Source organism: Adiantum capillus-veneris, chromosome 16 (genome assembly GCF_014529385.1).
Source record: "Adiantum capillus-veneris isolate H3 chromosome 16, ASM1452938v2, whole genome shotgun sequence".
Taxonomy (NCBI): domain Eukaryota; kingdom Viridiplantae; phylum Streptophyta; class Polypodiopsida; order Polypodiales; family Pteridaceae; genus Adiantum; species Adiantum capillus-veneris.
Genome location: NC_140946.1, coordinates 150,567,045 through 150,593,741, shown reverse-complemented (window position 1 = coordinate 150,593,741; position 26,697 = coordinate 150,567,045). Strand labels below are relative to the sequence as shown.

Below are 26,697 nucleotides of genomic sequence, written 5' to 3'. Positions count from 1 at the left end.
AGTCTATGTCTTCTTCGCAATCTACATAAGTACTACATAACTCGCAACCTATTTGGTTCATAGGTGTAACTCTTGGATGAGGGGGTTGCGGTCCTAGCACTGGAGGTGGCAACGGTGTGGTTTGGACCACATTTTGGGTTCTAGGGACCATGTGCTGTAATGGCAACTGTTGCTCCATGGATGGGGTAGGCATCAATGCAGGAACTCGAGGTGAGTCTGCCCAAGCTATAGGCGGTCTATTTTCCATGATGCGTTTAAGCATTAGGCAATCCTTCGCTTGATGGCCATACCTACCACACGCGTTACAAGTCCCGTTAAACTTTACTCTGAAATTAGGGCATTCACTCGTAGTATGTGGGCCCAAGAAAATTGAGCACCATTGTTGCTCCCTTCTTGGATACATATGAGTGTTTTGTGGAGCACGATTACCCCTAAGGCTTTCTTGGATCGCCTTTGTGAGATCTGCCAAAGTCATCTCAGATATCGTTTGCTCTTTCACGATTGGCTTTATCTTCATTGGATCATGCCCTGATGCTTGCGAGCTACTAGACTTCGGCTCGGCAGACACTCTTTCTCCTGCAATCATCAAATTATCCTCCAATTGGATTGCATTCATGGTGACTGCTTCCCAAGTAGTGATACCTCTAATGACTAGGCCATTATAAATACTTTCATGTCGTAGTCCCCTAATGAATCTATCGAGAAATTGGTTGTTGTTGAATCGCTCGTTTGGATTGCATCGAGAATTCAAATTCTTTAGGCCACTAATGAAGTCTCTCACGGATTCACCTTCTTCTCGTTGGGCTTTTTGGAGCTGAGAGGCTACACCCCAAAGTACTTCCTCTCGTATGTATTCTTTTAAGAACATTCTCCTAAGAGTAGAGTAGATCGTTTTCTCTTCTACTCTTAAGGTTCTATACCAATCTCCAGCCTTTCCACTTAGGGTCAAACTCAAAGCCTTACACTTATGTAGCTCATTGTGCTCTTCCAAGGAATCGCACACATGTTCAAAGACTTCCATATGATTTCTAGCATCTCCGTCTCCACTGAATTTCTGTGTGAGCTTAGCTACTTGAACTGCCTTGCTCCTAGGCTCTCTATCAGGTGCACTACGCATGCTTTCCGCAATAGAGCGACCGATAGTTTGAGCAAATGCTGCCAAATCTCCTATTTGAGCAGGTATAATGGGTGTATGTGCTTTTGGAACCACATGTGAGATGGGATTTGGCCTTGGCCTTGGCATACGCGTGGCTCTTGGGTCCCAAATTTCATATGGTGGTGTATCAGACGGTGGTCCAAAGTTTACAAGCGTGGCCCTAGGCATAGGGGGTGCTTGATATGGCATGTTATTATTAAATGGCATGGCTCCACTTGTATAAGAGCTTGGATAATTCCATTGTGGATTGTAAGCTCTTGGAATAATTGGAGGTGTAGGAGCTACATGAGGCTGAGGTATGACAGGTGCACATGATTGATACATACATGTAGGTATAGTTGGGGGCACTGTGCTACTAGGCATCGGTGCAGTGTTAACAAATGAACTCCATGGTGTACTTCTTGTCATGCTCACCACTGGGATATGCATGGTAGCCGTAGTGTCATTAAGAGAAAGATGAGCTAGATCTGGGAAGGTAAAGCTGACACTTGTGGGCTCAGATTGTACTGAGGCTCTTGGCGAAACAACATATGGAGGATCAATGGGGCTCACTGAGGGAGTCTCCATTTGTGACAGGGTTGGTTGGTTGGCCTTTCCCGTATCCAAGAATCTCATTAGGCCTGTTGAAGGCATGTTGATCCCTGTGTTCTGTCTTTCTAACTTGACAATCCTATGGAGGACATCACAGACTTTCTGTTGTTGCTCATCTATGCTAGTAGCACCCGATGTGGATTGTAGAACATCTAACCAAACCACATGATAGGTGTGTCCTGTGTACCGATCAGTTAAAGCTTTTGCTTGTAGGTCATACTCCCAATTTTGGTTTAGGAATATCCCATCTAGGCCTGGCATGCTGGAGGTTTCCCTTGAAGTGGAGGCATTATTGCTCCCCATAGCTTGCCCCTCCGTGACTGCTACCTTGGGAGCACTCGGTTGCTCGGCTGGCATGATTGTTGTCATAGGAGCCTTTGCTTTCAGGGTTCGACTTTGGTCTAGCCCTTGTAGGTTCTCAATTTCCCTCTCCCTTGTTGCTTGCATATAGCGTTCGATCTCTTGCACTTCGGCAAGACTCCTACCATCGGGTAGTAAAACCTCAGAGGGAGATAGTCCTAAAGGATCAGGAGGTGCAGTGGATGGAACATTCACATGCACACTCTCAAGAAGCATAGAGTCTATTTTAGGCATGAATGACGAATTTACTTCCCCACTCCCTTCATTTATTTCGTTAACCGCATGTTCGGAGCGAGTAGCTCTACTAAGGGTCTCTTTTAAGCGGCTAAACACGCTGGACCCGGGCCGTGGGCCCATGGCATGCATGCCTTGAATTGAACTGTCAGGGTTTGGTGTAGGATACCCCTCCATGACTTCGTAGTCAGAGGAAGAATCACTAGACGCGATATGAGGATCTTGGGTCGCACTACCTTGAGTCCCGGCCGAAGGTCCAGAACCTAGGATGGAGGAATAATGGGTGCCCGCGTAAATGGAGGCACTACCAATATGCTCGTGCTCTAACACTTGTCCGGAGCGTAGGTTCATATGACTTCCACACTCTAAGCACGTTGGTGAGTGCCCGTGAAGGCCGCTCACTTAGTTTTTTTTTTTTTTAAAGGTGTTTATAACCCAAGTTTTTCGTTATTCTTGGTTATTTTTTGTAACCAAGCCACAAAATATGGCGTGTAATAGCTGAAGATGAGCGTTTTGGCTAAAAGAACGTGCCGTGCTTTACAGCTCCCTATTCGGCTACGTGAAGCCCTCGAAATCCGAAAAATAGTCTTTATAGTCCTCGAAATCCTAAAAATAGTTTTTAAATATAAAAAGGTGTATAAACTATATTTTAAAACTGAGGACGGAGGTCTGGGTTTGGGCTTGAGCTTGGGGAATGATCCCCAGCCCGATCCTTCTTTTTAAAATAATTTTTTTTAAAGATTAAAAAAAAAAAGTCATCGCGGCCGCGCCGCGCGCGCGCTCATACACACGCTTAACCTACACCTAACTTATCTACCTACAGCTAATAGAGATACTGCCACACACACTCTAACACTGTTTACACAGTACTAAAGTAGCTAACAGATCTACAAAACTAACCTTACAAAACTAACATTGAACCTTACAGAACTAACATTCCATAGCTAATACCTTAATTCTAACAGTACAGTGTAACAAAAATCTTCTCCACACAACCACACACCTTCCTTCTTCACAAATCCTTCAATTGAAATTGCATCACAATAAAGCGTAAAGTGCTTAACCGAGCTTAGTGTAGGGAATTTTCCCGGCAACGGCGCCAAAAATGTGCGCTCCTTGCCGCACTGTCGAAGCAAAGGACTTGCCGATACACCGTGTGCGAGCCACAAATGGCTCCAAGCACACAACAAGCCTAAACTAGCAAGCTCAAGAGAGCAAAGGGTGTGTCACTCACCGCTCTACGCTCACCTTCGTGGTGGATTCCTCGCCGCGATGAAGAAGAAGCTGTAGTCGTGCCGCGCTCAATCGCTTCGTCGTCGTCGTGCCTTCGTAATGCTCGATCGCACACACACTCTCCCTCTCTCTCTCTCTCTCTCACACATACACACACACACACAAGGAGGTGAAGAAGAAGAAGATGGAGATGGAGATGGAGCAAGAGCACTCTTCTATTGCACAAATGAGAGAATGAGTGAATTTTAGGTTTAGTTGGCTTTTATATGAGCTCACCCCATTCACACTTGGGCGCCCATGCTTAGCCAACTAATCCCTTGAATGTCCCGATTAGAGTGCGCTTCTCATCGGCGATCACTCTTACCCTTTTCCTATTGGTCCGACAAGCCCGGTACCTGACTCTACCAAAATACATAATACACGTCCGTCGTAGGTGATGGGGTGTCCGTGAGCCATGAGGGTTAACACTATATTCTAACTTGTTCCCAATTAATTTCAACATTAAATGATCACTTCAATTTGAGAAAATCATTTGGGTTAGTTAGATATTAGATTTCATGATAGTGCGAGAACTGGGGGCAAGCAGGTTTTGTTTGTGGTGCAGACAGGAATGCATAGTGAGGGACGGGAAAGCAAGGTAGAAGACCTTATGATGTGGTGCCATGCAAGAGTTAGGAGTAAAGGTGCAGTCAAGAGTGAAGGCATGACAATGGACTAATGGGAGGGAAAGGAAGGGATCACCACGTAGTGCCAGGGAGTACAAAAAAGGATACCTTGGGTTTTTGAGAGAGAAAAGGTGAGGAAAAATGGAGCACAAAAAGAGAAAAAAACGTGCTATGCAAGGGACATGGTGGAGCTGGCAAGTAGGGTGCGTAAGGAGGCCTCTTTCTCTCTCTCTCTCTCTCTCTCTCTCTCTCTCTCTCCCGCCTGATCTGCATACCAATTCTTTTTAAGGCCATAATCCACATCATGGCAAATCGAGCCAAAGCACGCACTTGTAGCGGAGGGGGGAGATTGATCTACTGACTAGTTGAACTCTGTGTGTATGTTTCTCTCTCTCTCTCTCTCTCTCTCTCTGTCTCTCTCTCTCTCTCTCTCTCTCTCTCAGAGATGAGTTGAACGCATGCAAGAATGGTAGGCGGGGTGGGGGAGAGATGGTACAGGCAATGGGCATGTGGGGTGGGGGTTCAACACAGCGGGGGTGGTTGTTGAGTACCCACACAAGAATCGGTTGCAAAGGGTTTTCCTCTAAGTTTGAAGATTCCAAAAGGAATCGGATCTTGAAAAATAGTGGGTTTCTTGTGGAATAGATCGAGTAGGTCTTTGACTTGTTTGCGAATAATATATTTGGCTTCACCTTTTTCCATTAGAAGGACTCTTATGTGATTCTACCACCCACATTAAGTGGAAGCCATCTTTAACGTATAGTAGGGATTGATTGATATCGAGGTCATGACCTTGAGCTGAAAATGAGTCATTGTAGCTAACCCAATATGCTATGATAGTATTGTCTATTGTGTGACACCATAAATAATAAAAACATGAAGTTGTTCTATCTTGCTCCATTGCATGCCATGGATCTCCTCCAAGTGGCTTCTCTCCCCCCACCCAAAAAAAAAAAAAAAAGGGACATCCTATTATAAGCCGAAACCATGTGTGCCAAACTAATCAAAGGAAAAATAGGCGGTCATGGCGTGGGACATGATCAACAAAGAAAATTTTGTCTCTCAATTAGGCACATGGAAGGAGGCTAAAGTGCATGATAAAATTTTGGCACCTAGCTAGACTTTCCTTATGCTTGGGGGCTGCATAGGAGAAATAGCACAAAAAGGCAAGTATGTCCTCCCAATTTTGAAACCAATTGTTTAGGTAGAATCTCACGGAGATGCCAGTTTAGAATGGAAGCAAAAGATAGGCTGGAGATGTGGACCAAGGAGATATTTCTTGTTTTTAAGTTTTTTTTGACATTTGTCACCGGTCACACTCTTTCTCTTGGGATAGCTTCCCACGATGTTAAAATTCTGCTCCTCTTCTTCTTCTTCTTCTCCTGCATGCGGTTAGAGTTAGCTCTCTCTCCTTGTCTCTCTCACTCTCTCTGTCGCATTCTAATCACGTCGACTATCTTTCTCTCGCACTGCTCTGATGCTCAAAGTTGGCAATGTCCATCTTGTTTTGGTCTGTCAACGGGCTGAGCTCGGATCCAGGCCCTGCTCTGCTGCCAGCAAGAGGAGTTGGTTGTGGCGGGACTAGTAGTGCTGCTGTTAAACAGCACCAAAGCCAGACGGCAGCAATTTTGCAAAAGGGCGCAGACGATCAAGGCTTCAAAGTGGACATCTCAGGTCCGTAGTTCGTGAGGGGGATTGGGAGGATGTTGGGGTACATGTGGATTCGCAATGAGTAGGGGAGGGAGGCACCAACGCAACGATGGCCGCAAAGGATATGGAGGGTCGATTTCAGAAGGGCGAAAGGAGGTACGGACCTGCTTGCGAGTTGGGGAAGAGGACTCGCATGGGAATGCCTCCAACGGGGGGCCTTTTCCGCTTGTGAAGGCTGGCAGAGGAATCCCACGGAGATTCACCTTGAACTAATGAGTGTAGACCCAATATGAAGGTGAGAACCAAGGCAATAAAGCAGCATCGGTGTTGGAATGAAGAAAGACTACAAGATACTTTAGGTGCTCCATTTTTCACTAGTCTCTCTAGCTTTCCAAACTTAGAAGGGATCCTTGAACCCTTTTTGAAAGAAAATTTCACGAAAGGTGAATAAGAAAGCGATCTTCAAACTTTCTCATCTTTGGGATGTGAGTAAACTTCGTTGGAAGAAAGTGAAGCAATTAGTAATCCTTCATAATTTGAGTCTCTACAAAAGGCTTGTGATCAGTAAAGTCTTTGAAGTTATGTCATACAATCCTATGCATATCACCGGGTTTGTACTAGATTGGTAACAAAACACTTTTATATCCTCTTAAGTTAGCAAATTTAGCAAATTCACGAAATTATTGCTGAGATACCAAGGAGGTTCTAAAGTGCTATATATCTACAAGGCTAGCTTATGACCTTTAAAAAAAACTTGGAATTTTTTTAGGGCTACTGATTCCACCTTTAGAGTTGATTTAACCAACATTTTTAAACCTAACTCGAGCTTAAAACCATGTGATTTTTTTAAAACCAATTTTTATGAAATTGGCCGCTACATCACCCTAAAAAACAACTAAGTGACCTCTAAAGTGCTACATGGCTAGCATAGTCAGCTCTAAAGGTGTTTTTGTGCTTCTATAAAATGGAAAGCCTATGTACTGGAAGGTATGGTCCATTTATGGGGGAAAAAATTATGCTTGTTTGCTAAAAAAATCACATTTTCATGAATATATCTTTGTAATCAAAAGGAAATTTTGAAGTGTGTTTTTGGAGTTCTCACTATGTAACTCCTCTTCATTGAGTCTCAGGGCATCTAGTACCCTAAATAGCAAACAACGCAAAGACGGAAGTGGTTTTTCATCTTACCAGAATCAAACTCATTTTGAATTAATACTATGTTCTCTTCAAAGTTTTGATTGCACTTGACAATTATGATACATTCCAAGCTTAGGTCCAATTAGAAGTGTATAATTTCAATTTAGCACCAATTTCATAGAACACCATGCTAGAGAATTTGAGAATTTAGAGTCAATTTGGGAATCACCACTGTCTTGATGATTTGGCCATATGGACAAATCTCAAACTACTTTTTAAAACCAAAGCTTTCCACAAGGTAGTGCTTGAAAATCTCTAGCCTCTTTCGAGTCATGCTCTCAAAATTTTGGCTACGATGTGGCCATATGGTCAAATCTTAAGCTCGTTTGGAAAGTATGAATTGGAAAATTCTCAAATTTACTAATATGGTGTTATAGGTTTATATACTATACAGAAGGCCACATTGTGGAAGCTAGTTTCTTCATCCGTGCAGTTTCTTTACTTCATATGTGTGTTCCAAATTAACTTAGGAAGACAATTTGGATAGTTTTGATACTTTTTGTGGTTGAATATATAAGCAAATAACCAAAGTGTGTAGACATTGATGATAGGTCATCAACATGCAAAAATGCACCTTTCTCTACTTAATTCTATGTAAGGAAATTTTTTGAGCCTACAACAACCGTAGAATTTGGTCAAGAACTCCTTCATGTTTAGGAGAAACATAGGCTTGTTATCTAGAGATTTTTTTACCTACTGTAAATGGGGTTCACCTAGTAAATATGTTGTTTTTTGTCAAATTGAGCACTCTTTTGGCTTTGAGAGATCCTCATGACCATACAATCAATAGGTGTGAATGTTTCTTATTTTTCCCACATAAAGTGTGGTGTTAGCTTTGAGCTCTCATACATATTTTTCAAAACCCTAAAATGATACTTTTATGTCATGTTAGGTTACCAAACTAGTGCTAATTAGAGCTGGATTAGAAAGCCTGACATTGGCCAAAAGATAGAGTGCACTCCCTAAGACCCAAGGTACCTATAACAAGTGGACATACAAAATAGATTGGTTTGATCCACTTGTCAAGATATGGAAGGAAAATTAGTCTGAAGAGCAATGCTGGAAGAGTGTTTGTGTTAATTGGGATATTAATTGTCCCAACCCCGTGAATTTGTTAACATGGAAGGTGCTTTAGAGAGCCATCCCAATTGGAAGCAAGATTTGTGCTAGAGGGACTGGCAATGGAACTTGCTCTAGCTGTAGAAGAGCTTTCAAGGATCCCCTACATCTATATCAAGCATTGCCATGCCACACGTGGGGTCTGGTTGTAAAAATTTCAAATGGGTATAAAGACTTGGAAGGTTATCTTCTACACAAATGACATGATCTTGGCAGAGAATAAATTGCAAAACCAAGTCATTTTTTTTTGCACCCAAATCACCAAATATTGCTATTCAAAACAAGTATGAAAAGACAAGGGCCTTCGTGTTTTGAGGGGAAATATGTTGTGGCCCAATTCGATGATATTATGAGTGAGAGTGTCATAAAATCTAATATCTAGCCAACCCAAATGATTTTCTCATATTAAAGTGATCATTTAATGTGGGAGAATAAATGGGAACAAGGATTAGAATATAGACATGTGCTTACGGGTCTATCTCAACACGGGGCCAATGGTAAAGGGGTCCAAATGAGAGATGATATTTCAAAGAGCAAGGCTAGCCAATGGAGCCATAAGACCTTAGGGTTAGCTTCATTGAAGACCTCCAAAGGTTAGTGTTAAAATTCCTTTGACCTTAGGTAAGCTAGAGCCGTGAGCTGGGAACCATGTCCAAGCATGAGGTGCTTATCGTGCTTGATGACTAAGGTGCTTGTCGTGCTTGTTGACTAAGGTGCTTGAGGTGCTTGTCATGCTTGCTGACTAATTTGCTTGAGGTGTTTGTCGTGCTTGTCGAACTAGGGATCTTGAGGTGCTTTGCCATGCTTGCTGACTAAGGTGTTTGTGTCTCATAAGTCAAAGGCATCCTACAAAGGAGGGGGCGAGCCCCAAAGCTAGGGGGATGAGAGAGAACACACACACACACACACACACACACACACACACACACACACACACACACACACACACACACACACACACACACACAAGGTAAGCCAAGCCAAGAGGCAACAAGAACACATGTCAAACCCCTACCCATGTTACCCTGGATGAGGTGCCTGAAGCCTATTGGTTAGCCTCTCAAGGGGCCCAATGATAATTTAGTTGATTTAATTAATTGTTTTTTCATTTATCAAGTCCTCTCTCTCAAAGGGGGAAGGGGGCCACTTGTACCAAGACTACCCTTGTTGCTTGAATTCTTCATGTGATGGCCTGGCTTGCAGGGGTCCAATGATCTTTCAAGCAAGAGCTACAAGGGGGGATCGACAGCAAGAAGGGGGGTTTCTTGGGGGGTATAATCTCCCACACATACTCACACACACTCTCATTGTGTGACGTGCAAAGTGCAAGAGCTCTATCTCCTTCTCTAATTTAGTAGAGAAGTTGAGAGCCTACACCAACACTCCGGGCTATGGAATGCAAATGCAACCAAGAGCCATGCTTCAATGCTTAAGCTTGCCATCTTCTCCATCTTCATTTCTATGCTATTATGTATGCTAGCAAGAAGAGTGATGATAAGTGAGGAACTACTTCTTTCTCCTATGGAATGTTTCTTCTTCCTATTTGCTACCCTCATTCCCTGCTATCTCTCTCCACCTTTGAAGGTGTTTGAAGCCCTGGGACTGAGGCTTGGGATAATTAATGTTTTTTACAAAGTTTATGTTATGCTCGTGATGCATGAAGATTTCCATATTCATTGCATCACCTAAGTCACAAGGAACACAAAGATTGTATTGTACCCAGTCTCTCTTAATGGGAGAATCTATAATACAAACACCTATTAGGGAGGGACCGGCTCCACATAAATCCGATCCTCAACTGCTGTCAAGTTCTCTAAACTCTCTCTCTCTCTTTTGTAAAAGTATTGTTCATGCCAAGTTAATTAAGTACTATGTTTATGTTGTTACCATCAATTAAGTTCACCCTCTATGTTCTCAAAATAATCTCACAAAAATGCTCTCGTCATAATTCCCATATTCTCAAAGTTCATATGTCCTTTCCATTATAGAGAGTGTTGAGCTCATATATGTTGTAGGTTCAAAGAGCTCATATATGTTGTAGGTTCAAAGAGCTCATATATGTTATTGTCTATATGCTATTGTGTATGCGTGCAAGCCCCCTTTTTGAAACAATGCCAACTCAAGGCGGTGATTGTATATTATTTTATGAATCAATATAGCATCTTGCTCACAATTGTGACTACTGCCCAAAAAAAGAAGAAGAACATTGATGCAAGGTTAAGGTTAACGTACATTGGCATTCAAAACAATAAAATGAAAACAAAGTTGTCGTGTAAAACTTAAACTGGGAAATGAAGGGACCATTGAAAACTCAAGACAAACAAAGATATCAAATGTTTACATAAAAACCTAGATCCAAAGAAAAATGAGAAGGTGGGAATATGTGATACTTCCCTTCCGTAGTGAGGTCACAGTGATCAGTGCATTTATGTTGCCTTATATTGCCTTCACTAGGCCCCGCTTCTCAAAATTGTCAAATGTAACTGGAAGGAGTTTTGAAGCCAGTTAAAAGCTTCCTAGGGAGGAATGGCATTAAAGCCTCAACGCCATGGCAATAAGCAAAGTGGGAAGTCATCGCTCCACTGGTGGTGCAAGGTGGCCTCGGAATTCTCAACCCTATTGTTCATGTTGAGGCCCTCAGTGCCAAGTTTCTCATTGATCACTATATCTAAAGTTTTTATATCATGTTGTCGGGGGATAATTGTGCGAAAGGTGAGCCGGGGGCCCCTGGCTGTGAGAGGTGCGAAAAACAAGGTGTAGCAGATACAATTTACCAACAACAGTATTTAAAACAGGCAATCCATTTAATTCCTAGTTAATTGACAAAATCCATAAATAATCGATCACTAATGGAGCTTAAATGCTCTTTACAAGAAGAAATCCTGACTAAAACCAGGTGCTAAACAAAAAAATTGATGGAATTTTGCTTACTCTGCCTTCTGCTTCCTGATTTGAATGGTCACTGCTAACGGTTTGAGATTAGGCTTCGTTTTGGCTTACGGCTTGGCTTGAGGGCTTAAGCTTGAAGATTAAGCGAGCTTAAGAGCTTGTAGACATTAATAGGAATCCCGATTAAGCTTAAGAACTTCTCCAGATTAACTTCCTATGAGGAGGAAGAGGTTAAGAATTTTCGGCTATGGAGGTTCGGAGATGGAGCTTAATAACTTGTATTAAGCTTAAAGCTATGGAGGTTTGGAGATGAAGATTAAGAGGATGTATTAAGAGCTTAAGAGTATTCCCCAATTTTTCTTCCCGAGAGGAGGAAGAGAGCTTAAGTCGAGCTCGGTTATGAAGGGCTTCAGTGTTTGGAACTTAAGAAGATAGAGCTTAAGAAGGCGTATTAAGATTGACACTATGGACCTTCCCCCCGGTGGAGCTTCCGAGTCTAATGAGATTATGAGGCCTATATTCCTTGAACCCCACGTCCCTCTTATGCATGCTCACTTTTCTAAAATTAGCGCGGCACCCATTAGCGATGTCGCTAATGGGTCCTCCCCCTTGTGACGTGGCAAGCCCGAAGAGTGACTTCCTCAGTTCGCGACGGCAGTGGCTTGGCATTTGATCGCGCCGGCGTTCTCGTGCTTTCTCATTTCTGCGCCGAGGTCACCCAAGCTCTGTAGCGCGCGCTGGGCGCATCTTCCTCTCTGCGCTATGCTGTTGGATGCCCAGCCCGCCAACACTTTCTTTTTCTTCCCTTTGTTCACACATACCCTAAAAAAAAACCCTTTGATTCTACCCCATTGGGCGGGCATTGCTTAAGGTGGGCGGCCAGGTTTTTATTTGCCTTGGGCGGCCATAGCTCCATAAGGGAGGACACCCATATCAGAAGTGCTCTGCTAAGCTTCCGTCGGCCTCTAAGCTTCTTTAAGGCCCCACAGTAGACATACATAGCAGCCAAAGCATTGCCAAGTTTCCCAATGGTGGCATCCGGCCACACTTTACCGGCCATGAAATGGGTTAGCCCACATTAAGCATACATACCGGCAAGGCATTGGCAGCATTCGGCACACTTACCGGCCATGCAGTGTCGGCTAAGGCATTGTCAAGCACAGCATTTTGTATACATTCTGGCCAAAGCTGTGCCTAGCACGACATCTCGTATATAACGACAATGACATCGTGAATTTTACTGCCCATTCCAGTATCTCGTATAATGCCAAAATTACCCAGCTAGCAGCCGGCAATTTTCATTAGCCTCAAGCCTTATTATCTGATCAAGCGGAAATCTGCCTGACGAGCTGTAAATCCCTGTAGACCTCTCAAGCTGCATAAAATGCATACAAACCCTGTTGAGGCTACAATACCCCAGATGGCACCCCGATCGAGCAGACCGAACTGGTACGGAGCCGGCCCCCGGTGAATTTTTAACGGCTAATATCTTGGCGATCGGTACTCCAATCATTGATCTGAAAAGACCGACACACTCCACAAAGTGAGCACTTCAGTCCGATGCATTCATTTCATTTTTATCCCCTCAGCTGCTATTTCCCAATCCGGCACGGTTCTGCGATAGAATTGAACTTTAAACTGCCATAACTTCTGCATCGTAGTTCCAATCACGAGCCGTAAAGACAGGCCGATAGACCACATCGAGCACTACAGTTCTAGGACACAATACCCCATTCATGTTCACTTCAAGAATAACACTTTTTAGCATCATTAAAGCATGTTTTGGCCCTTTCAGCCGCATTTGACATACATTCAACATTGAACTCGGCCTGCAACCAGCCCTCAGAATCACTGTTCATTAAACATATAAGCTGCAAACAAACTTAATGTGCATTTCACTGGCATCTTTCTTTGCATGGGAGTGGAGCTGCATGACATTCACCCCCTTTGAACCTGCACAGCCTCTGGTTTGTGCCAATTGCACTTAATCAGCTTCATTAAAATCATCATCAGACATATCATCAGATGTATACATAACATAATCCTCTGGAGGCGGATCTGAATGAGAATCTTCAAGAACAATCTTGACTTCTCGCTTCTTGAATAGCTTGATACTTTTTCCTGCAATATGCACTTTAAGCATAGTACCATCTAGTTCACATAATTGATATGTCGCATTATCAAAAACATGTTGCACCACATATGTCCAAACCACCGTTTCACCATTTTCCGTATAGCAGAGTATTAGTTCTCCAAGCTACTGTCATAGACCAGTACCCAATCACCTTCCTTGATAGCATGTGGTCGTAGTCTATGCTTGCCATCAAATGCTGCCTTGTTCTTCAATCTTGCCTCCTTAAGCTTCTCTTTGGCCTGCTCAATATCCTCTTGACGCCTCTCAAGCTGTCGAATACGTAGAGCAAGCAAGTCTTCAGTAGACATACCTTCTTCCCATGGCATTATGGTCCAAGTTGTAACTGCTTCCTCCGTAGGCATAATGGATTTCTGCCCATGCATCAATTCGAATGGCATAAATCCTGTAACTGAACTGTCCTTCGCGCGCCTTTGCTAAAGATTTAACAATAGGCGGATGTCCTCTTTCGCTCTTCCCATTACCTTCTGGATTATATGCTGTGGTGAGGGCGAGTTTAATGCCCATACGAGCAAAAAACTCTTGAGCTTCATCTACATCCAGCTCTCCTCTATCTGTAGTAATTCTGCCAACACATCCATATCTAGAGATAACATCTTCAAGCAAGAACTTGCATACTGAACTGGTAGCTTTGGTACGCAAAGCTCTGACTTCCACCTGATTAGTAAGATCTTCCCTGGCAAGAACAATATATCTCATCTGCCACACTCCTACTGGCATTGTAATAAGGTCCACCACCCACTTGTAGTGCATAGCCAGTGGATAGGTGGGATGCAACCCATCTCTATGTCGCACATTAGAGTACTGTTGACATATTAAGCATGATTCCACAAATTGAACCACATCTTTATACATACCTCTCCACCAATATCGGTCTTTAATTTTGACAAAGGTTGCCCAGGCTCCTCTGTGTCCAGCCCATAGACTTTCAAGAAAATCTTTAATCACCTGTTGTTGGGTTGCTTTGTCGCAAATAACTCGTTGTGGTACCCCTCCTGGGTGCTTCGGTTGCTTCCATAAATGTCCGTCTTTCAGGAAATGTCCATAGGCCTTTTTTTCTGTTCTTCCCGAATTCTTGATCACTCCATCCTTCTTGTCTAGTGAGAGTACTTAGGTAGCGGCCAATCATAAGCCACTCTCCATCATAAAACTCTTCAGAAAGACTTCAAAAACATGAGCAATACTACCGCAGTTGGCATGTAGATAAGAAGACGTGTAGAACTTCAAGCCAACATCATCACTCGTGGTCAACATCTCTTCTTCATCTTCAAATGTGACTCTTGATAACATATCTGCAACAGGGTTATCTTTACCTGCAATATGACAAAATTCAGGGTTAAGAGACTTGATATACGCTATCCATCGTAGTATGGCAATGTCCGGAGTAGAGCAATTTGCAATCATTCCTATCAATGGCAAGCAATCTGTCTCTACCACAACGGTAGCTCCAATAAAGTACTCTTTATTGGTCCTTAGAGCAGTAGCAACGCCCCAAATTTCCCTCTTAACCTGTGGATATCCTCGTTGACGAGCATTGAGCACCTTGGCCCCAAATCTCATTGCATACCTGTGTCCTTCAGCATCATCTTGACCTACAACCCATCCAATACCTGTTGGGCTAGTGTCAACTGTTAAAATAATTGGCCTGTTGCATTTATAATCAACTTTCCTCAAGGTCGGAGCCTCAAGAAGCATCTTCTTTAATTTATTAATAGATTGTGTGTGAACTTCTTCCCAAACAAACCTCTTACCTTTTCGTAGCAATTGATACAGCACCTCTTCAACATGGGCAAAGTGTGGCAGCCAAATACGATAGAACACACACGCGCCTAAGAATCGACGAACCTCAGTAAACTGAAGCACATGTGTCCTTAATCTTTTGGATTGATTCAACTTTTGCAGGACTTGGCCTTCTTCCTTCAGAACTGCACATGTGTCCCACAATTAAGACCTCCTTAGCTCCAAAAGTCGATTTTTGACCTGAAAGTGTTAAGTTAACTTCTTCAAGCCTTGATAATATAGCATCACAATCAGCAATATGTTGAGCAATAAATTGTCTGCACCCCCTCTGGTCTTTTGCTTCATCTTTTGAGCCTTCTTCATAGCCCTTAATTGGTAGATCATCAATGAAAGGCATGGTAACATGTGGGATAAAGTCCCTTAATACCTTATTCATGCCGTTCATCATATGAGCTACTGAATTAGTAGCACCCTGTGGCAGAGTGCACATCCTTACGAAACCAAGAGGAGTACGCATTGTAGTAAGATCCCTGCTCTCCAAAGCTAACTGGAATTGATCATATCCTGAATAAAGATCGCCCATGGAGTAAATAGATTTACCTACAAAGGCCTCAGCAAATTCATCCACAATTGGACTAGTACCCACATTGCGGATTGTTACCTTGTTAACTGGTTGCATATCCTGAATGAACCTTAATGTGCCATTTTTATTCGGAACAGTAAACCATCGCGATTAGAATACGGAGCACATGACGGCTCCAAAATTCCCATTTGAATCTTTTCATTGAGCAAATTCATGAGCTTTGGCAAGTGAGCTTTAGGAACTGGAACAGGACGCAAGCTCCATGGCATGTGTGGAACAGTGAAAATAACCATTGGTGAAACAACAGTTGAATCCACACACCCTATCTCATTTGGCGCAAAAGTGAAAGCTTTACCATGTTTTTTGAGCATACCTTGAAAACATTTGATCTCCTCTTCATTGAGGAAACCGTCTTCACCAACCTTCAACTGCTGTAGTGTCTCCTTAGTAAACTTATGTCCTATGTTCTTCAGATCTCTGAGTATAGGTTGTTGAGAAGCCTCCTTGATCATCCCATCACTTCCTTCCGGCAGTGGTGTAGCCACTGGCCTCACTTTCTTTGCAACAGTTTTGTATTTGGTCTCTACCTGTGCTTCAACAGTTTCACGTGAATCATCTTCAATATGCACAAGTGCTTCATATGAACTTAACTCATCATACATGTCCATTGAATGAACCTTGACTACTTCAGTTACACTTTGTAATCTGTTTTGCCTGATCTCTTCAAGCACTGACATAGTATCTTCATAAGATACCTCTTCAAAGACTCTTGAAATCACGTCATCAGATTCAAGCACATCACAACCCTGCAATTCACTTTGAATACCTAAGACATACTGTTTTTCCCACTTCGGCAAATCATTAAATTTTCTGAAAGAGATTGAACCTTTAGATGTTAACCCCCAAAACCCCGAAGAGAAAGCTTCTCTTTGCGAGAACTTCTCCTCACTTGTACCACCATAGTCCCGCTTTATAATGGCACTCCGAGAAAATCCTGTGCAAACCTGTGTTCTCTAAACTCCTTGCGTATCTTCGGCATTGGATGATCCCGTAGACTGTCCTTATTCCTAGCATGGTCAACACATACAATCAAGAATTGCACTGCTTTCTTACCATCACGGCTCCGGACTCTGGCATAGGCCGAGCCATCATCCAGCACTTTGGTTTCCATTCGCACAGCGTAATGTATGGTTGCCCCAAAATTAAAGGATAAGAGGAATGCTCCTGTATAAAGAAATTTTGCTCATCACAGACATCCCCTACAGTTACCTTAACATTGGCACATGCAGTGATGCACCATAGAGGTCGCCTGGAAGCATATTGGCAGCTCGAATCCGCCAACCATGGTCCACATCAATAGGCCATTTCCCCTTTTTGTGCAAACTTTTAGCCATCAAATTGATCTCCGATCCATGATCTATGAGTGCTAAGACCGGTTCTTCGATGTCGCCAAGCTTTACAACAGTTTCGGTTGTTGCTCTTGCCCAATGAGTCCTTGAAAAGTGACTCCTTGGTATGCTTTCACTATCTTCATCTTCATTGAAATAAAAGGCTTACCTCAGGTACGATTAAATTTGACACCACCACAGACCTCGACTCTTCTTCTTCTTCAAGATTCGCCAAATACTCTTCATAGTCGTCTAGACGTTGTCCTCTTCAATGTCCAATGAGATTCTTCATCTCTTTTCCGCTTCTCCTCCACCATAGCCTCATTAGCTTGAGACTTCTCAATAAATGCATACACTAAGAGGGAATCCACTGGATAAGTCCACCCTGTGGTTTCTCGAATTGAATTCCCTACTTGCAGCAGCTTCCCATAAGTTACCTGTCCAGTTTCTGCTTTCTTCAAAGCATAAGGTCATAATTGAGCCTTGGTACCTGCACCATCTTCATCACCCTTCCCGCAGATTTGCAGCCCATAAGTAGCTGCCTCCACAAGAGCAACATTATGCTGAATCTCGTCAACTATCTTCTTCATGCCGCCCCTACCGAAGTTCAGGCGGAGCATCTCACCTGTTGCCCTAAGGTGTATCTTCTTGTCCTTCCAGAACACCACATTCTTTTTATATGCTTCGTCAAATTCATCACATTCCTTAACATACTTGTGGTCTTCACTTTCACACCACATGCATCGGTCCCAGCCTTTGCGTGGTGGCTGCTGCCTAGTCTCCGATGTAGACCCCTTTGCAGCTAGACCATCAAATTTAACATCTTTAAAATTCAAATTGAATTCTTGAATACCTTTCACCAATTCGTCAAGAACTGGCTCCTCCACTCTGGGTATTGCCGAGGTTGTTTTCTCTTTAGGTTCCTCCTCCGCAACATCCATGATGTCAGCCACGATCATCTTGTCAACTCTCATCTATCGTTTCACAATCATGTTGACTGCTTCGGTGACTACCTTCTAGTCGGATGTTAAGACCAATTCTCCACTTGGATCCTCTCAACTGCACTAAACTCTTTTGAAGTCGAGGATTAGCAGCCTGAATGAACAACTCAACCTTCTGATCCCTCATTGAACGTTGCACTGTCGAAGACAGTTGCTCAAATCTCTTCTCAAATTCCCGCATTAACTCTCGTGCAGACAAATTTTTGTTCTTCTTCTGCACCCACTTCATGAAACTTTGCCTGATTACTCTTTGAGAATCCTTCAGGAAGTATTCCTCCTGAAGCGCCTTCTTGAGATCCTGCCAATTCGGGCCTTGAAGCACCTGAATTTCTTTAATTCGACTTCTAAGTTCCGGCTCAGTAATCAAGTGGAACCCTTCTACTGCGTTCTGATCATCAATTCCATTCTCTTCCATTGCCTGTTCATAGATATTGCAGAATTTGCTAATATATCGGCCTTCAAATCAATGCAATTTCTCGGTAACTGTGTGCTGAGCTTTACAGATCCTCTCTTGCAAATTGTATTGTTGTTGAGCAGCCTGCTGTTGTTGCATATAAGCAATAAATTACTGCATCATTTCCTGCATGGCAGCCTCTTGCGGTGTTGACATCCTTCTTCACCGCACTGCTCACCCCGGCTCGTTTCACGTCGGGTTCACAAAGAATGTCGGGGGATAATTGTGCAAAAGGTGAGCCGGGAAGGCATCGGCCCCTGGCTCTGAGAGGTGCGGAAAACAAGGTGTAGCAGATACAATTTACCGACAGTAGTATTTAAAACAGGCAGTCCATTTAATTCCCAGTTAATTGACAAAATCCATGATTAATCGATCACTAATGGAGCTTAAATGCTCTTTACGAGAAGAAATCCTGGCTAAAACCAGGTGCTAAACAGAAAATTTGATGGAATTCTGCTTACTCTGCCTTCTGCTTCCTGATTCAAATGGTCACTGCTAACGGTTTGAGATTAGGCTTCGTTTTGGCTTACGGCTTGGATTGAGGGCTTAAGCTTGAAGATTAAGCAAGCTTAAGATCTTGTAGACATTAATAGGAATCCCGATTAAGCTTAAGAACTTCTCGAGATTAACTTCCTATGAGGAGGAAGAGGTTAAGAATTTCCGGCTATGGAGGTTCGGAGATGGAGCTTAAGAAAATAGAGCTTAAAAACTCCTATTAAGCTTAAAGCTATGGAGGTTTGGAGATGGAGATTAAGAGGATGTATTAAGAGCTTAAGAGTATTCCCCAATTTTTCTTCCCTTGAGGAGCAAGAGAGCTTAAGTCGAGCTCGATTGTGAAGGGCTTCAGGGTTTGGAACTTAAGAAGATAGAGCTTAAGAAGGCGTATTAAGATTAAAGGTATGGAGATTCCCCCCGATGGAGCTTCCGAGTCTAATGAGATTATGAGGCCTAGATTCCTTGAACCCCACGTCCCTCTTATGCATGCTCACTTTTCTAAAATTAGCGGGGCATCCATTAGCGTGTCGCTAATGGGTCCTCCCCCTTGTGACGTGGAAAGCCCAAAGAGTGACTTCCTCAGTTCACGGCGGCAGTGGCTCCGCATTTGATCGCGCTGTTGTTCTCGTGATTTCTCGTTTTTGCGGCGAGGTCGCCCAAGCTTTGTAGCGCGCGCGCTGGGCGCATCTTCCTCTCTGCGCCGCTATGTTGTTCGACGCCCAGCCCGCCATCACTTTCTTTTTCTTCCCTTTGTTCACACATACCCTGAAAAAAAAACCCTTTGATTCTACCCCATTGGGCAGGCATTGCTTAAGGTGGGCGGCCAGGTTTTTATTTGCCTTGGGCGGCCATAGGTCCATAAGGGAGGACACCCGTATCGGAAGTGCTTTGCTAAGCTTCCGTCGGCCTCTAAGCTTCATTAAGGCCCCACATTAGACATACATAGCGGCCAAAGCATTGCCAAGTTTCCCAATGGTGGCATCCGGCCACACTTTACCGGCCATGCAATGGCTTAGCCCACGTTAAGCATACATTAGAAAATTTCGGAGGTCATTTGGAGGGCCTTGTAAGAAATTGTATTTTTCTCTCTAGAAATGTTTTTTAAAATGCATTTGCACCTTGTGAGTACGTCGAAAAGGACAACCAGACACGCTAAAAAGTAGATTTATATTCCCAATCGTCCTTGAAAACGGTCACTTTTTTATTTAATGCGAGAATCTTTTTCAGGAGGCAGGTGCGGCACATTCAATGCAGCTTACGTCATCACTGGAACTTGAAAAGTCACAAACTGTGAAATAGTGATAGATTTTGAGGGTTTTGACACCACCAATGCGTCTGGAACACCAAAATACCCTAAAAACGAATGTCTACTTGTCTCATTCCGACATCCGGAGAGGGAAAAAATGTCAAAAAACCCCAAAAAATGGGCTTTTTACTTAAGGCGCGCGAGGAGGCATTCTAAAATTCTAGAATGCCCCCCTGTGCGCCGTTAGTACAAATCTCCTTTTAGTGGTTTTTCAACACTTATCTTTTAAGAAAGGCCCTTTTTAGAGGTTTTTTGACATTTTCCTCTCAAAAAGCTTCCTAAAGAGGAAAAAAGGGGGCTTTTTACTAACGATGCGCGAGGAGGCATTCCAAAATTTTGGAATGCCCCCTCGCGCGCCGTTAGTAAAATGTTCTTTTAGGGGTTTTTGAAATTTTTTGCCTCTTTGGATGTCGGAGCGAGGCAATTGGACATTCATTTCTATGATATTTGGGCATTCCGGACGCATTGACAGTATCAAAAGTTTCAAAATTTTCCACCACTTGATAGTTTTGTGACTTTTTGACTTCTAGTGATGACGTAAGCCGTATCAAATGCACGGCATTTACCTTCTGAAAAAGGTGCTCGCATTAAATGAAAGAGAGTGATCGTCTTCAAGGACCACTAGATTATTAAATGAGGAGAGGGACACCTTTTATATTTTTGTTAATATCAATTTATTTTTCTACGTAACGTAGGCTCTTCTCTCATTGGAGGAGCTTATTTTCCTCTCTCTTCCAAAAGGCCCTCCAAAAGACCTTCGAAATCTCCTAATGCATACCGGCAAGGCATTGGCAACATTCAACACACTACTTAGTAGAATCCTCAAACCACTCCTATAATGGAAAACCCTCAGAAGGATGCTATTTATATGGAGATTCAGGAGAAGAAGTTATTGTTGAAACAAATGCAACCACCTTCTTTTAAAGGAGAGGGTGTTGATATTGAGAAGGATGCAGAAGTATGGATTGAAGCTATGGATGATTACTTCTTGGATGCAAAGACTACACCGACAAATCAAGCAATGCTATGGATGTTTTGCCTCTCTGGTGAAGCAAAATTATGGTGGAAACAACAGTGTTGTGACATGGGAGTATTGGAGAACTCCCAAAGTTGGAGGAAAATTAAACAGGCTGTGAAGGAAAGATACTTACCTCCTACACATGAAGCATTGAATATGAATGAGTTTTTTAACTTGAAGTAATACAATTTAACCTTGGAAGAGTACTACTCAAAGTTTGTAAGGCTTAGGCGTTATGCTATACCAATGACCATAGAGCAGCAGGTAGCCCGTTTTTGTCAAGGTTAAAGAGAACCAATTAGCTTGCAATTAGAAGCCATGAAACCTACTACTGTGCAAGATGCTTTACTACGAGCTAAGCCCTTAATGAAGGAGAAAGGGGTTAGAAGAAGAGTTGAACAAAATCAAAGTTTTAATGGAGTAAGATGACCAATAAAGCTTCCCAATAATAATGGACAACCACAAAGAGCTTATGCTGCTAATGCTCAAAATCTTTCACGTTTGGATGTTTGATGCTTTGAATGTGGAGAGTTGGACATTATTGAAACAGATATCCATGTCTGACTAATAAAGTAGCAACAACAACTGAAGTAGATCAAAGACACCACCCTTTTGGACATAACAACGGACGAGGTGCGAGACAAGGTAGAGGACGAGGATGAGCAACGAGAGCCTTTGGAAGAGGTCAAGGTAGAAATTCCCATGTACATGCAGTCTTAGGAGAGCCTATCCTTGGTGAAGAAGAAGAGAGAACAAGAATTTATGCAGCTATTGACAACCCTAGAGTCCAAAGACAACTTGCTGTTATTCAAACACTAGCAACCCATCAAGATAAACCTTTTAACCTCCTCATTGATTGTGGCAGTACTCATTCTTTTCTATCCCAAAATGCTTGCAAAAGTTGAATCTGAATAAAAAACAAGCTAGACCCATGACAGTAGAATTGGCTAATGGAAAAACCATGGTATCACGATATTCTGTGGGAACCCTTGACTTTGAACTAGGAGGACATGCTACTTCATCCTTCTTTAGAACCTTATCAGTTGGGATGTATGATGGAATTCTTGGGATGGATTGGTTATCTAGCTAGCATCCACTGTGGCCTAGGCAGTATGAGCTTCAAAGATAATCAATCAAAGCAAGTCGAAGTACAGGGAGATAATGGGATTCCAAAAATCAATTATTAGGTAAAGCCAACCGTCTACTCAAAGGTATGAGGGCCGGACAACAAATATTTGTGGTCAAGCTGAATAAGATGGATTCAAAATCAAGCGTTACAAAACCCTCTTGGCTTCATGAATATTTGGATGTCTTTCCTGAAGATCTCACCTCTCTTGCTCCCAATTGAGAGATTGATCATGAGATAGAGATTCTTCCAGGAAGTGAGCCTGTGTCAAAGCGAAGTCTCTCATAACGACATCTTGGCACCGTTGAAGTTTTTGCAGTGGAAATGCTATCTGAGGAGGCAATGGCGCCAATGGCGAGACATTAGAAGGCGGCCCAAGTCGAAGGCTTGATAAAAAAAGAAATGTTGAAAGGTGGTGGGCATGCAGGAAAAAAACGCCAGAGGAACGGGTTGACAGGAGCCTCCACAGAAGTGAAGGGAGGTGGCATGCAAAGGGGGGGAAAGGGGGGTGGGCAGTTGAGGCGCCACAGGAGGTGAAGGAGGCGGGGCCGTGACCAAGAGAGATGTCACCATCAGTAGGAGGACGGCGAGCAACCTAGGAGGCAACCAGCAACATAGAGAAGGGCCACCGGAGAGTTGAAGTGGACCGAGGCTTGCAAAAGGAGAGAGCCACCAAGGTCTGGCTTTGAAGGAGGACCGGGTCATGAGCATGGGTTGGGAGTGCAGGTCGGTGGTGTGCTGATGCCGCCAAGGGTTGCAAGGGCGACCCCTCAAGGGCTTGGAGAGATGAAAAACGGGGCTGCAGGAGGGCGAGACCCGCTACAGAAAGACAATTAGGAGTCGGGGACTTTGAGGGTTTGAGGAGCGCCGGGTGCAGCAGTTGATCAAGCACTGCATAAGGAGGGGGGCCAGAAAGCAGAGAAGGAGGGGTTTCTTGGGTGTGCAGAGTCGCCAGAAGGTTGGCCATGAGCAGGAGAAGGGAAATTGAAGGCCGCCAAGGTGAAGAAAGGGCATTGGCTGCTCTACAAAAAGGGCTGAAGTTTGCAGATGCCACCAAGAACAAAGGATAGCCGTGAGCAAGGAGTCATTGAGGGCAGTGTGTGAAAGGTGAGGAAGGGACAATTAACCAGCACTGCATATAAATAAGAGGAGGGTCTTGCCATGAACATGAGGAGCGAGGAGCGGCATATGACAAAGCATGGAGAGCTGTCAAGCCGGTTGCCATTGGAGTTGTCGGAAGCATGATCTCGAGAGCAAGTTATTGTGTTGAATGGTGTCCGTGTAAGGCTGCGAGCGTGTTGTGAGCAGAATAAGGTGTCCATCATTGTACATGTCTTGCTTTAAACCTACGAATGGAGTTTGATCGATCTCCATATGCTTGTTGTTTGAGTGACTCATATACACCGTTTTTTCCTATCACTCTCGCTCTCTTTTCCAAAGGTGCTGGATATATGTGTGTGCTTCTTAGGGATATTGGGCGTGAGAGATTTTTATGTGCATGTGAGCGTGTGTTGAGTATGTGGGAGCTCTCTATTTGAATGTGGGGCAAGGTCAAAGGTCGAGGTGGTTGAGTGCATGCTCGGTGGTTGGGTCAGGGCAGTCGGGGATGGTCAAGTGTGAATCGGGCCAATAGTCGTTTGCCGATGTGGTGTCTATGTGTGTCATTTTGTGTGGGTAGGGGTGCGGAAGTTATCGTGGGCTATAGAGAGGCAGGGATATTGTGTGCTAGGTGTTGTTCCCATTTCCCCCTTTCCATCGGTAGTGCCCCACGGAGGAGCTACTGATTGCTTCTCGGTGAAGTCAAAGACGGTGTTGCGGTGATACCTGTTTCAAAGAGCAAGTGCTGCTAAGCAAGATGTGGTCGGGTTTTCCGACTTTTACAGGTGTTGAAGATGCAGAAGTGTGGCTACAGGACTATGGTCTATTTTTGCTGGATAGTGGCTTGTCAAGAGAAGAGGGAGTGGCCCAAGATTTCCCGCTCCTGGTTCGTGGAAAAGAAAAGGTATGGTACGAGGGCTTGCAGTCTGAAGAAAAACAGGATTGGAGCCGATATATGGCCAACACGCAGTGGAGTGAAGTGAAGCAGATGATGGACAACCTAAAGCAAAGACTTGACGGTGATTTTCGAGCATTCGTGTGGGAGTTGGAGGCCATATGGAGCAAGTTGGTTAAGGTAACTCTTGTAGAGAATGGAGATTTTTTGAAGATGACCAAGTTTGTGGACTGCTTGCATGTAAAAGTGCGGGATAAAGTCGCGATAGATGGACCATGCACGTATGAGGATGCAGTAGCCTATGTGCAGAGCATGACGAAGAAGGTTTTAAAGAAGCAACAGGCAAAGCAGGTTCTGGCGAGTCCATTGGTGCCAAGGCCAATTGCTAGGAAAGAGCTTCAGGTAATCCTACCCTTTGTTGATGCACATGTGGTAGCAGTGGATAGGCGTGATGACAGAGTAGAGATGATATCGTGTGGGCCTATGAGGCCTCAGCAGCTGCAAAGAGGAGTCTACCGAGTACCGCCTGATGTGCTTGACCAAGTGACTTCCGAAAAGAAAGCAGTGGAGAAGATAGCTGAAGTGCCAAAGCCGATGAGTTTTCCGGAGAAAGCCGAGGTGTATTCGAGCTATAGCAGTGCCTTGGATACAGACAACACATGGGAAATGGAGTCTGCTTTCTCAAGGTATGAGACATATGATGTTATGCATGTCGATAAGGTGGTCAAAGAGCAATAGATTGCACGTGACGAGATATTTTGTGCGGACTAGGGGGTTGGGCAACCCTCTCTCTTGCCTTGTGATGGTAAGGACATGTTAGTGAAGAAGAGTGCTTTGATGAAGCAGACTGGGGTTCAATGATCCAGTGATCGATGTAGATGATGAGTCACGGGTTTTGGTTGCTAAAGCTATGGTGAGAATACAAGGTATGCAAGGCTTTTTTCCTTTTCCAATGCTCTTTGAAGGGACTACATGTGAAGGTATGCCGGTGTTTGCTTTGGAGGATCAGTTACTGCAGATGGATGCCATGCTGTTGACGGATATGTTGTTGAAGGTTGCTATGCAAGCACCTTTATGTCGATTGCTACTGGTTATCTTGTTTGAAGACAATCATGCTATGACGAGCTCTCTAGCCGATGGCGAGTTGGTTTCATATGATGCCGCTGCTACAGACATTGATACAGTACATTCTTATCCAGTGTAAAAAGAAAAAGAACAAGTACTCTAGCCCACTTGCCACGTCCTCTTCTGCCTTGATTTGTTGATGCAAATCTATCTCTACACAGTGCTTAGAAATCTTATCATTCTTTGCTGTAGTTCAAATATCAAAGGTCAGTACCAAGCAAATAGGGGTGGTAGAACTGTGTTTTGGGCTCTGATTCGCTTGGTACTAACCATCTTCCTTGCAGTTGCGTTTTTGTTGTGCTGTTTGTTGATCTTTTATTCTATTTTGTAGTTCAAATTTACAAGGTCAGTGCCAAGCGAATAGGGCCGTCATTACTATATTTGATGCTCTGGTTTTATGCCCATAATATTTGTACTTGTGTTTGATGCGTGGATCCCTTGATGTGAAAGTAACATTTTCTAACATATGTGGTTATTGTTTTGTTATGTTGTTTGTAGAAATGGCTCGTGGAAAGGACACACCTAGAAGGGTGACATGAGAGTCCTTGCATGCTCAAGAAAGAAGATACCGATACGAGGCACACAGATGCATCCTACAAGAGCTGCATAGGATCAAAATGCACATGCAACCGGCCAATCCAAGAATTCCCTTTCAACGAGTGATGCAAAGAGATATGCAAGAATTTGAGAGTGGGTATGCGATGGGCAGCAATGCACTTCATTTCCTGCAGGAGATTGCAAAGGATTACCTCGTTGAACTTTTTAGTGATGGCTACATCGTAGAGGCACATGCGTATTATGTCACAATTATGCCCACGGATTTTGACACCCTCCGCATGCTGCATTTCTGCTATGATGGGCTGCTTCATCCAGTGCCAATCTGGGACAAAGATTAATGGATATTCTTAACATCCCCTCCATCCATCCTTGTGCATGACAGGCAGAGCCTTCAAGGATTGAGAGCAACATACACACAAGATCACGTGTCCAGAGGGAGAAGCCTAAGCACGTTACGGAGGAGCTTGCATAGGTAGAGATAGAGCCCAAGCCTGCACATGTAGAGACAGTGACCACAAGGAAAGAGCAACCTAGTTTAGAGCCTGAGCCAATAGAAACAGAGTCCAGCAGGGAGGAAAGAGAGGATACCACAACACATTAGCCAGAGTCCACTAGGGAGAAGCTCACCAGTTCAGACCCTGAGCCGGTCAGAGACCAGTGAGGT

General features: G+C 43.7%; 1 protein-coding gene and 1 pseudogene across 1 annotated transcript; one reads left to right on the top strand and one right to left on the bottom strand.

The window, feature by feature from the left end:
- The window catches only part of LOC147440065 (uncharacterized), a 78,275-nt pseudogene extending 59,902 nt beyond the window's left edge, over window positions 1–18,373 (bottom strand).
- Window positions 18,374–22,872: 4,499 nt separating this feature from the next.
- On the top strand, window positions 22,873–25,257 carry LOC147440064 (uncharacterized). The gene has a single exon (XM_086484466.1). The coding sequence runs from the start codon at window positions 24,213–24,215 to the stop codon at window positions 25,086–25,088; it is 876 nt and encodes a 291-aa protein (XP_086340592.1). The 5' UTR covers window positions 22,873–24,212; the 3' UTR covers window positions 25,089–25,257.
- Window positions 25,258–26,697: the final 1,440 nt, after the last annotated feature.

Coding starts and splice junctions, on each gene's coding strand:
- LOC147440064 (XM_086484466.1), top strand. CDS start 24,213: ATGTGGTCGGGTTTTCCGACTTTTACAGGTGTTGAAGATGCAGAAGTG.